Raw genomic sequence first — 12,680 nt, forward strand, 5'->3', positions numbered from 1 at the left:
AAGGCTCAAACTAGTGGAAGTGCTGTGGCTCGGGAGAACTGAGCGGGGCGGTTGTCCTCTGAATCGCAGTCTATTGAAATGCACTGCTTGTTTGATGTTTGTGGAACAATCAGGAATGGGACATGATATTGCCAAGGGGAATGTCTTTGTGTGTGCGCGCGATGTAAGGAGTGCGAGGAAATCAGGCGCCAGCTCGGCATTGTTATAGGCTTATATGAGAGCTTGAAGGACAGAGTGGATGCCCTCGAAGGATTTAAATTGAGGGGCCCATCAAGCTCTCAGCTGCCCACATCAATGCCAGAGCTTGCACTTGAACATCACGCAACACAGAGGCAACCCCCAAGGCAGAATGTGCTGGTCCCAAAGGAACTAGTTGTTGTAGGTGACTCTATTGTCAGGGAAATGGAGAACATATTGTGCAAAAAGGAGATAGAACAGGACCAGGGTATGTCTTCCAGGGGCAAAGGTTGATGACGTTGTATGGCAGATATCATCCTTTAAGGGCACAAAGGGTGATATTGTTGTACACGTTGGCACTTATGATATTAAGAGTAGGCGACCAGCAGAATTACTTAACAAGTACAAGACAATGCTGAAAAAAAGCCATGAGTTAGGGTTGAATTTGAAAGTGTCTGCAATTCTGCCCAGACACGATAGGAGGGAGTGTATGATGAGAACCTTGTCGATCAATTCGGCCCTGGAAGGATTGTGCAAGGCTCAAGGGGTAGAATTTTTCTCAGCCTGGTCTGTGCTTGTTACCAGGAGAGACTGCTTCTACAGGGATGGGATACACTTAAATAGAAAGGGTGCAAGAATATTTGCTGATGCTATCGAAGCAGAGTTAGGTGGGTCGGAAAACTGCTAGCTTGGGGGGATACATGGACTAACAGATTAACAGTGGCCACTGGCAAAGGTAAAAGTGATTCTTGCACTACTTCTATTGAAATGCAATTGAGCAGCAGCCTGGAAAGCAAGGCAATGGAAATTTCCAGGACTGCGGGGAGTCATAGTGGAACAAATAAATACATGGGCTCAGTTAGGGTAACTAAGAGTAGAAACAGGTGCATGTATACTTGCATGTACACCAATGCTAGGTGTATAGTTAATAAATTCAATGAGCTTGAAGTGCTAGTCAAGACATCATATGCAGATATTGTTGGGATATCACAGACATGGTGTCACAGAAACATAAGCAGTGCAGAACTGGAATTTGGGGAGTACAATGTGTACAGAAAGCATAGACAGGACAAGAAATGAGGAGGGGTTATGTTGTTAAGAAACACACAAAATCTAAGGAAGTGCATCCAATTGATGTTGTTGGACAATGCAATGTTGAGTCTGTTTGGTATGACATAAGCACTGGGAAAGGAAAAATGAGACTAGGTGTGTATTATAGGCCTAATGAATCTGATGAGTATAATGAGCAATTGTGCAGAGAAATAGAGTGGGCCAGTAAATTAGAGTGTCTTATAATGGGGGATTTTAATTTCCCGGATATTGACTGGAATTTGTGAGTTGGTCACTCACACACTAGTAAGGCTTTTGTGGATTTATTGGATGATTGTTTTCTACAGCAGCATGTTCGAGAGGCAATTAGAGGGAGTAATACTCTTGATTTGATTATCAGTAGTGATTCTTCATGCATCAAGAATCTGCAGATAAAGGAACCACTAGGTGGCAGTGATCACAGTGTGCTGAAGTGGGATTTACTCAAAGAGGTAACTACCATCAAGAGTAAAGGGAAGGGTTTTGCTTTTATAAAGGTGACTACAGTGGTCTGAGACGGTATTTAAATTCTATATGGTGGAACCAATTGATGATGTTACCAATAGCAAATTCAAAATGGGAATTATTTAAAGAATTAATCTTGGAAGCTACTGGACTTTTCATACCAAAAAAGAAATATTGTTCAAAATTTAGGCCTAAATGGATGTCAGATGAACTAATTAGACATGTGACAGAGAAGAAAAATGCATGGGATACATATAAATTAACATGTGACACAGAAACCCATGATATATATAAGCTGGTCTGTAACCAAGTTACAAAGGAGGTTAGGCAGGCGAAGGCAGATTACGAGAAATCTTTGGCAAGGGATGCAAAGAAAAACAGCAAAGAGTTCTTTACTTATGTAAACTCTAGAAGGATGGGGATTAATCAGATTGGTCCACTTGATATTGATGGTTCAACTGTTGATGATCCTGCTCAGGTAGCTAACAAACTAAAGGAATATTTTGCATCAACATTCACACATGAGGAGTTATTCAGGGAAGGGAATGCCAGAGGTGTATTCAACTCTGGCAGTAAGCTAGATAATCTTGTAATAACTGAGAGTAAAGTGGAAGAGAAATTGTTGAAGATAAACACAAGAAAGGCACCTGGCGTGGATGGAATCTATCCAGTTATATTAAAGGAGGCGGCAAAGGAAGTAGGCAAGCCCTTGGCCATAATTATGAGAGCTTCCCTGCATTCTGGGGAGGTACCCATGGACTGGAGATGTGCAAATGTGACCCCAATCCATAAAGGAGGATCAAAGGGAGACAGGTAATTACAGACCTGTTAGTTTAACTTCTGTTCCACGGAAATTAATGGAGGCACTGGTTAAAGAAGCATTGCAGGATCATCTAGACAAGACTTCAGTTATAACTCGGACACAGCATGAGATTGTTAAGGGGAAGTCTTGTCTGACTAATTTCATTGGATACTATGATGTAGTCAGAAAGGAACTGGATGCAAAGAATAACTTTGATATCATATATTTGGATCATAGAAAAGCCTTTGATACTGTTGCACATGGAAGACTGCTGCACAAATTGGAGCAGTGTGGCATTGGAGGCAAATTGCTGCTATGGATAAAGGGATGGTTGAGTGGGAGAAGATAGAGAGTGGTAATCAATGGACACTGCTCTTCGTGGACTAATGTTATTAGTGGAGTCCCTCAGGGTTCAGTGTTGGGTCCATTGTTTTCTGTATTTATAAATGATATTGATGATGGTATATCAGGCTTAATGTCCAGGTTTGCAGACGATACGAAGGTTGGCAGGGTTGTTAATAACACTAATGACAGTACACTGCTGCAGCAGGATCTAGAAAAGTTGAGCAGATGGGGTGAGAGGTGGCAAATGGTTTAACATTGACAAATGTAAAGTACTACATATGGGAAGCAGTAATCCCAGAGTAATGTATCAACTCTGTGGTACCACACTGACAGTGGTAGAGAATGAAAAGGACCTGGAGGTAATTGTGCATGCAGGTATGAAGTTCTGAGCAGTGCAGATGGTCTGCAAGAGTAGCTCATGGTGTCTTGTCAATGTTATACAGGAATTTTTCTAGCAGGGATAAGGAGACAGTGGTCAGAACACACATTGAGTACTGTATACAGGTCTGGAGGCCTCATTTTAAGAAAGATGTAGAGCTGTTTAAATGAGTACAGAGAAGGGCAAGAAGATTAGTGAATGGAACAAAGGGTTGCTCTTACAAAGAACGGCTTAAGTTTTGCAATTTACAGTGTCTGGAGACTAGGCACCTGCGAGGTGATCTGATTGAGGTGTATAAAGCCTTGAATGGTTTGAGCATGCTCAATGCTGATGGGATTCTTTCGCTTGCTCAGAATAATCGCCTGAGAGGGCATAAATTCAAATTGAAGAAAGACGGTTGTAGAATAGATGTGCGGAAGTTTGCCTTTAACCAGTGGGTGGTTGATTGCTGGAACAAACTTCCATCTGTCATTGTAGAAATTGATAGCTTAAATAGATTCAAAGCAGAACTTGACAAACGTTTGGAGCAAGTGGATGGGTGAAATAAGGGTTTTTTTTTTTTTTTTTTTTTTTGGCTGATGCTATATAAGCTTGCTTTCTTGCATCATGTGCCTTTGCTAATGCTAAGTATCTATACTCTTCTACTTCCTGTTTACCTCTTCTGTCTTGCCCTCAGAATCATTTTCTCCTTTTTCTCGTATTAATTCTTTTAACACTCCGTCGGGCGCAATATGTTGTAGAACACGATCGGGAGCATTGAGCCTGGGAAGCACACTTTGATCTACTGATCTTTTCTACGCATGTTCACATTTTCTTACGAAAAAATTGTCAACTACAAACACCAAAGAAGAGAAATAAAACAGTTTGTCATGATTTTCGAAAATAACATAAGTTTATTTGAGAAAATGAATATACATTTTTCCATGAGCTATAATAATGAAAATTGCATTGAATTAGAACAAGAATATAAGGAACTGGAAAATTGGTCATTAATCTGATTCATCATCGATATGTCCTTCTACCTCTCTTTTATAGCATTGAGGACACATGAAAACAGCATGTGAGAGGCAGGTAGCAGTATGGCACTTTTTGCATTCATATTGACTTAATCTCCTGTGATTAGTTTCTGAGGTGCAAGTTTCACATCTGCGTCTTTTCGGAGGTAATTGTTGTTCTGTTTCATTCAGTTGTTCTTGAGTCGGAGCGAATCTCTTCAATTTTTGTTGAAGGTTTGACGGCATCCCAATTGACTTGAGACTTCGTCGAGCAAGTTGACCAAGCACAAGTTCGTTAGAGAGTTGTTTTTTGAACAGTCTCCTTCTCAGATCTGCAAAACCATTGCCAACATATATGATCTGGGAATTGATTGAAGCAATATTTAGCATTGTGAAAAAAATTACCATGGGCCACCGTTTTGTGTTTCGAGACACATTATATGCACCACACATTTTGTCTACAATATCTACTCCCAACTTAGTTGAATTATAGAAAGTGATTACTTCTGGTTTTTGTTTTTCGCCAGTAGAAACATCAATTGAGTCGTCTTCATGCAATGATGATACAAGGAGGACATTTTTGTTCTTTCTTGGGACATAGGATACCAATGTATCACCATCACTACTGAAACCAAAAATACTAGAGTGTTGTGTTCTGGCTTTGGTGGCTATGAAATCATTTGGTAGCTCTTTCCTGTTTTTCCTGATGGTTCCAACGTAGGAGAGTTTCTTTAGTTTCAATTCATTTAGAAGACTCACTTGTGTGAACCAGTTGTCGGCCGTTATGTTTCTTCCCGAGCCAAACAAAGGTTCCGCCAACCTTTTCACAACATCTGGTGCCTTGTTGCTTACACAAAAGGGTCCTTCGTTCTGCTTTCCCGCTTATATTTCCATGTTGAGCAAATAGAACATTTTCGCATCTACTAGGGAGAAAATTTTAATCCCATATTTACTTGGCTTTGAAGGGATGTATTGCCGGAAAGGACAATTGCCACGAAATGCTGGGAGCATTTCATCTATCGTGACGTTTTCACCAATACAGTAGCTAACTTTACAATTAGTCACAAATTTTGTGAATATATCATGTATTGGTGCGAGCCGATCCAGTTCCTTTCTAGCGGATCTTGTTTCTCGATCATCAAATCGAAGACACCGTATGAGACATTTGAATCTCTTGATACTCATGACAAGACTGAACTTGGCAATGCCGTCGCCATCTGTTCCCCATAATTCCTCGAGGGATAGTCTATTTGCTTTATAAACACCAGCCAAGTAGAGTAAACCAATAAATGCTCGTATTTCAACTAAATCTGTATGTTTTGCATCCCGTTCTCTGGAAAATGCTTCTTTGATATTATCTATGTACTGATTAGTATACTTTACGATATCATTTAGAATGTCCTCTGTAAATAAGCAGTTCCAACATTCCACAGGAGTTTTTGCTGCTCCAATAACCCCAGGTAAGCGAGTCTTGATGTTTTGAGGTCTCCTACGAACTTTGCTTTGTCGATGAGTCTTATACCACTTTGTGACTTTATCTTTTCCCATATAAAAGTCGCGATTTTCTTCAATTTCGTCTTCATCTTCACTGCTACCCTCTTGTTCAGTTTCCGATCCCTCTTCACGCTCCTCAACATTATCTTCTGAATCAATGTCGCTTTCGTTTTCAAAATTTTCATCCCTGAATTCGTCATCGTCTTCATCAGACGCCTCCAATAAACGGTAAATTTCTGCAAGGTCTTCGGGTTTATTTAGATTGTACATTTTCTTCGACATTTTTATGTCTGGAACAAACAAAAAATCATGAATGTTTATTGTGTGTATGTCTGTAAATAATTTCTGGCAAAAATATTGAAACATTTCGCAACAAATCACATGATCGGGCGCAATGTGCTTGAGAGAACACAGCCAAAAAACACACTCCTATGTATCGATAATCATGAGATATTTCATAAAATGAAATTACTGATGTAAATATGTGATACAGTATTCCAAATGAATGAGAAAACTTACTTGTCAAACTGCAACGTAATCAGGCGCAATGAGCCTATTAGATCTTTTCACTTGTCTGCCGTAAACGAAGAAAGAGAATCACTAACTGACCTTGCCACTGTGAGTAACACTCGAAGTGAGAAAGCTACCAGGCTGGAGAAGGGGACATGACGTATTGAGGGGGCATGGCAAACTAAAGAATTCGAGGTGTGCCTAATAGATCAGTTGCGCCCGACGGAGTGTTAATGTCTCTTAATTTCTCAATTTTCTAGGCTGACAACAAATCATTATGTATCCATATTCTAAAAACGTTGGGTGGATATTTTACTGTATATTTTTAAGGAAATAATGCTGCCCTTTTATCATTATATCAGGCTTGTAAAATTTGTTTCTATAATGAAAATCACCAAAATAGCAAATAGTCATGTTATTTCTGCAGAACAATACTACAACTTATTCAGATTGAAGAACAATTGCATACACAGAATCATATTTTCTAGGTATATAATTCTTAGATCCAGGTAACCTATTTCAGTATGATGGCTGCCACATCAGGCAACCTTTTTTCCACCCCTTAAGTATCTAGTGCCTGTTTTCCTGTTCCCATTATACCCCTAGCTAATTGTTTTTAGCATTAGCATTAGTAGAGGCATTTGATGCAAGAAAGCAAGCTTATGCAGCATCAGCCAAAAAAAAAAAAATAAAGTAAAATAAATAAATAAAAAATAACCACTTCCACTTCACCCCTCTGTTCGTTCGAAATACCTGTCCAGCTGAGCCTTAAACTTATTTAGGCTATCAACTTCCACAACAAGGGATGGAAGTCTGTTCCACCTACCAACCACTCGCTGGCTAAAGGCAAATTTCCGCACATCTATCCTACATCTGTCTTTCCTCAATTTGAATTTATGCCCTCTCAGGTGATTATTTTGAGCAAGAGGAAGAATCCCATCAGCATTGAGCATGCTCAAACCATTCAAGGCTTTTTACACCTCTATCAGATCACCTCGCTGGTGCCTAGTCTCCAGACACTGTAATTCGCAAAACTTAAGCCTTTCTTCGTAAGAGCACCCCTTTGTTCCATTCACTAATCTTGTTGCCCTTCTCTGTACTCGCTCCAGCAGCTCTACATCCTTCTTGAAATGAGGCCTCCAGGCCTGTATACAGTACTCTAGGAGTGGCCTGACCATTGCCTTATACAAGGGAATAATCACCTCCTTATCCCTGCTAGAAAAATTCCTATATATCATTGACAATACACCATGAGCTACTCTTGCAGTCCGTCTGCACTGCTCAGAGAACTTCATATCTGCCTGCACAACCACCCCCATGTCCCTTTCATTCTCTACCACTGTCAGTGTAGTACCACAGAGTTGATACGTTGCTCTGGGGTTGCTGTTTCCCATATGTAGTACTTTACATTTGTCAATGTTAAACTTCATTTGCCACCTCTCAGCCCATCTGCTCAACCTCTCCAGATCCTGTTGCAGCAGCATAGTGTCAGTAGTGTCCTTTACAACCCTGCCAACCTTCGTATCGTCTGCAAACGTGGACATTAAGCTTGATATGCCATCATCAATATCATTTATAAATACAGAAAACAATAAAGGACCCAATACTGAATCCTGAGGGACTCCACTAATAACATTAGTCCACGATGAGCAGTGTCCATTGATTACCACTCTCTGTCTTCTCCCCCTCAACCACCCCTTTATCATTAGCAGCAATTTGCCTCTAATGTCACACTGCTCCAATTTGTGCAGCAGTCTTCCATGTGCAACAGTATCAAAAGCCTTTCTAAGATCCAAGTAAATAATATCAAAGTTATTCCCTGCATCCAATTCTTTTGTGACTGCATCATAGTATCCAATGAAATTGGTCAGGCAAGACTTCCCCTTAACAAAACCATGCTGTGTCCGAGCTATAACTGAAGTCTTGTCTAGATGATCCTGCAGTGCTTCTTTAACCAGTGCCTCCATTAATTTTCCGGGAACAGAAGTTAAACTCACAGGTCTATAATTACTTGTGTCAGCCTTTGATCCTCCCTTGTGAATTGGGGTCACATTTGCACATCTCCAGTCCATGGGTACCTCCCAATCTTGTTAATTTTTAATTAACAAGAGATGAGATCAACCACCTGATGAGATCATCCACTGCTATACCCCATCTGTGATAGGGTTTGATGCATTATGCATTCTAATATATCTCCTTTGCACACCACTATTGTACTGCTGTCATTTGACTGATTATGTTGTATGTGTTTGACTTCACAGCCTTTCACATCAGTAGACTGTTCTCCTGCTATAGGACTGCCACTGGCTGGATGTTTTTCTGGTTGTTGGACCATACAGTACATTTTAGGCATTGTTGCATTAAACATGAGCAGGGCTAACTGAGGCAAAATTATGTACTGTACATAATTTTGCCTCAGTTTATATTAGATGTTAAGATTAATTCATTTTTCAGGAAGAATGGAAGCAAAATTCTAGCTGAAAGTTACTGGAAGTTGGTAGAAAGTTTGCCTGTGAGGATTGAGGCTGTTATAAAGGCAAAAGGTAGCCCTACTGTGTATTAGGCTTTTAATTTGCCTAAGAGTGAGAATGGGTCAACAGCATATCTGTCTGTCTGTCTACATATGCCACTTCACTTATCTCTTTCATTGAACTCCTAGTGCTAGATCTCCCTCTGCTTATCTTGCAATAAAGCTTACTTTATTCAAATGAACTGGCTCACATTTCAAGTATATTTTGTAGAATTTATAAGTATCAAATTGAAACATAAAAATAAATAAATAATACTTATTCTGATTGCACATTGCTACTCAAACTTACTGAAATCAGATAAGAAATGCAACAGAGGAGGAGGAGGAGGAGGAGGAGGAGGAGAAAAGACAGAGTTGGAAGGAAAAAAGTAAGCAGTGTGAAAATTCAGATTTCATTTAAGAAATTCTGCCATCATATACCCTATTATTGATCATTTCATTCATTCCATTATTAAAAATTAACATAGACCCACCTGTTATAATTTTCATTTTTATTTTCACAAAAGTATTCCTTGTTATTTATTTGTATTGTCTTTTGATATACATTTTGTTACAATTTTTATTTGTTGCAACTAGCTTCGGTCTGTTTCTCCATCTCTTATATTTTGTTACATTCATAATTTCATTAATTTTGTCCATTTAATTGATTTTTCTAATAAAAGTGTCTTGGAAGTGAAATCAGATTGAAACTAGATTACATTAGTGAAATTAATTTCATTTCCAGTAGCAGCGGATGTGAAATTAGGTTGCATTAAACATTCTGAACACAATGAACATTTTGCCAGTGTTACCAGATATTGTGAAATTCTTCTAATTTGTTTAATGTTCCTTTTGAACATAATAAGATATGCATAATGTTTAGTGATTTCAGAGGAGTACTGTACATAAACAATTATAAGTAATTTTAACTTTTGATTGAGCCATCAGGAACATAACCCCAGTTTATACCATTGGGTCTATTGAAAAATGGACCAAAATATTCACATTATTCTTCACTTTTTAGGAAACAAATGAAAGATGAATAAATATATGTGTCAAATAATATGATAGTTGTATCTACTGTTCATAGTGCATTGTTCTGTGTACAGCGCTATAGGAAGCCAGAGATTGCGCATTAAAAAAAAACTTAATTTTTAATTAATATTTTCATAATCTTATTGTTATTTTATATTTTATTCACAGGACTAGTTTACAATATGGAATTAACTGTTTGAAAAGATTAAATTATGACAGACAGTCACTAGAAGAAAGAAGACAACAAGGTGAAACAGAAAATAAAGGTACTTGTTTACTAATACAGAGTATTATTTGTTATTGGTATTAGAATAGTTAAATGATTCAAGGAAGCAGACTTTTTCTGCATCTGCAAAAATACAAACTTTCCCAATCACTCCTACTTTTTTCATCATTGAAAAATAGCCATCTAGTTTCTCTTGAACTTTACCAAACTCCACTCAGCCATCTCAGGAGATAATTTATTCCAACAATCTACATGTGCTGCCAGAAGGTAAACTTTATGAAATCTATTACTTTCTAAGTGACTTTTACTTTAGCCTTTGCAGTCTACACTTTCTGACATCCCTTGTAGGGACAACAATTCGTGCTCACACCAATGTGGTTGCTCTTCATTAAACCCTCTTTAGGAGTTATATGTCTTTTTTTAGGTGCAGTCTTTGAGCCTCAATACAATATTCTCAGCATTGTTCAACTCACTTTTTACATTTCTTATCTGGATTTTTCCCCATTTAAAAATACAACAGTGATGAAAAAAGTAAAAATGTCCACCAAGTCATAAGTATAATGGAACAAAGCTATCAAGGAAGGTGAAACTCAGCCATGATAGGTGACTGTTGTTGGTTTTTGCAAAGAAAGGGTGAAGCCATACATAAGATAAAACAAAATAATTTTATTTTAATAAATATTTAGCCAGTTGTATTTTTTGTCTTAAAATTTCTCCATGAGAATTTTTTTTTTTTTTTTTGTTTTATTAATGAATAAAAGTTTGTTCTCCTTTAAATAACATTATTCAATTTGCATAATGAATTATATATATTCATTTTCTTATTGAAAGGGTCCAAAGTCAGGCAATTCACATGATGAGATCGGCAAAAGGGCAACCATATGAGGTAATACTTCAGTTGTGTGAGCTACAGAGCTTGGCAACCAGGCACCTTAGAGGAGACCTGATTGAGGTTTATACGGCTCTGAGACGTGTTAGTAAAATGAATGAAAGTGGAATTTTTACTGTTATAAAGAATTATAGATGTAGGGGCAATAAATTTAATTACATGGGAAGAGGTTTAGACTAGATTGTAGGAAGTTTCCTTTCGACAGCTTGGCAGTTTGAGAAAATTCAAAGGTCAACCTATGTGAGGAGGGAAGGGCTTAGTTTGTATTTTCTTATCTACTTTTTTTTTTTTTTTTGCTGGTTCAGCAAAAGCCTGCAGCTTTCTTGCACTATATGGCAAATACTTAATGTCTTACGTAAAAATAAAAATAAATAAATAAAAGATAACAAAAACTGTGTATACTGCAGCTTTTTGCTTTCCATTTTCATGATCACTTGGTATTTTTAGTATAAAGTAGCTTATTTTATTTTTACATGTTACAAAATGCTGCCCTTTTATCATTATATCAGGCTTGTAAAATTTGTTTCTATAATGAAAATTTCCAAAATAGCAAATAGTCATGTGATTTCAGCAGGACATAATAAGATATGATTAAAATAATTAACATTTGTTAACCTGTGTTACTATCACTATGTTGAGATGTGCTGTAGCAGCAATCAATGAAATAAACTCAGTGTAATGATAAATTTAGTACAAAAGGTGTGCACGCATCTGTATATTTAAATATATTTGTTTTGATATTATTGTTTTTTTGTTGTTTTTTTACCCTAAATGAGTAATGTGACCTTTTCTTTAATGACATAATTGCCACTTATTTTAGATGTGGTCGTGTGGTCTAATGACAGAGTAATCAAGTGGACAGATTCCATTGGATTAAAAGAGTACTCTAATAACTTAATAGAAACTGGTGTGCACGGGGCACTAATTGCCTTAGATGAAAGTTTTGATCTTAATGCAATGGCTCTGATACTCCAGATTCCAACTCAAAATACTCAGGTAACTTAATAATAGTTTGTAGTTTGTAAAGCTGTTACAGTGCTTTTGCATTTGTATAATGGTATTACCTTTATAACTATCACCTAAGTGATATTTTTCATAACATTAAATATTATTAATCATAATTGACTATTTCTGAATTGTTCTCTGTCATTTAGTTTTATATTCTTTCTTGTTCTTGGTGCAGGTATACCTCATTTAACAGCAGGGTAAAATTCCTCAAAAACAAGTTGTTAAGTGAAATATCTTTAAATGAATGATGAGTTTTCCATATATTCCTATATTATAATGATAGATGCTAACCTTGACTGAAACAGGATTACGTAGTAAATTTTAAATATAATGGTTGTTATAACAATATGGTAATAATGAAAGAAGTAGACTACCTACTTTGTATAAAAAACATAATAACAATGGTCTAGGTATATAACAGCATGGTGCCTCCGTAGCCAGGTGGGCAGGAGTGGCAGTGCGTAGCACACGCTTCTTGATTAGACTGGGGTTCGAGCCCGTGACCACCAAATACGGAGGATGCGGAAAGGTCAGGGAATGACCACCGCATATCCCCGGAGCAATATGGCCTTAGTTGCTAATGCTCCTAAAAACCAAATAACAAACAAACAAACATATAACAGCATTAAAATAAGAGAAGACTGAAACTTCATAAATTGTTTTATTTCACATGGACCTGTTCCAATCAGGTCTATAGCTGTGGGGGAAAAAAAGGAAAATGTAGAAGAAAAAAAAAATAAACATTTTTGTTGTTTAT

The 12,680-nt window shown here is 37.4% G+C and overlaps 1 protein-coding gene across 1 annotated transcript in view; it reads left to right on the forward strand.

The window, feature by feature from the left end:
* The window catches only part of LOC150079858 (liprin-alpha-1-like), a 320,789-nt gene extending 308,676 nt beyond the window's left edge, over positions 1-12,113 (forward strand). Inside the window, exons 22-24 of the mRNA XM_090383256.1 lie at positions 9,969-10,066; positions 11,736-11,911; positions 12,099-12,113. Of these exons, the coding sequence (XP_090239382.1) occupies positions 9,969-10,066; positions 11,736-11,911; positions 12,099-12,113 (289 nt within the window). The remainder of the gene's footprint in view (positions 1-9,968; positions 10,067-11,735; positions 11,912-12,098) is intronic.
* The last annotated feature ends 567 nt before the right edge of the window (positions 12,114-12,680 follow it).

Source organism: Mastigoproctus giganteus, chromosome 10 (genome assembly GCF_048544385.1).
Source record: "Mastigoproctus giganteus isolate SK-2022 chromosome 10, ASM4854438v1, whole genome shotgun sequence".
Lineage (NCBI taxonomy): Eukaryota > Metazoa > Arthropoda > Arachnida > Uropygi > Thelyphonidae > Mastigoproctus > Mastigoproctus giganteus.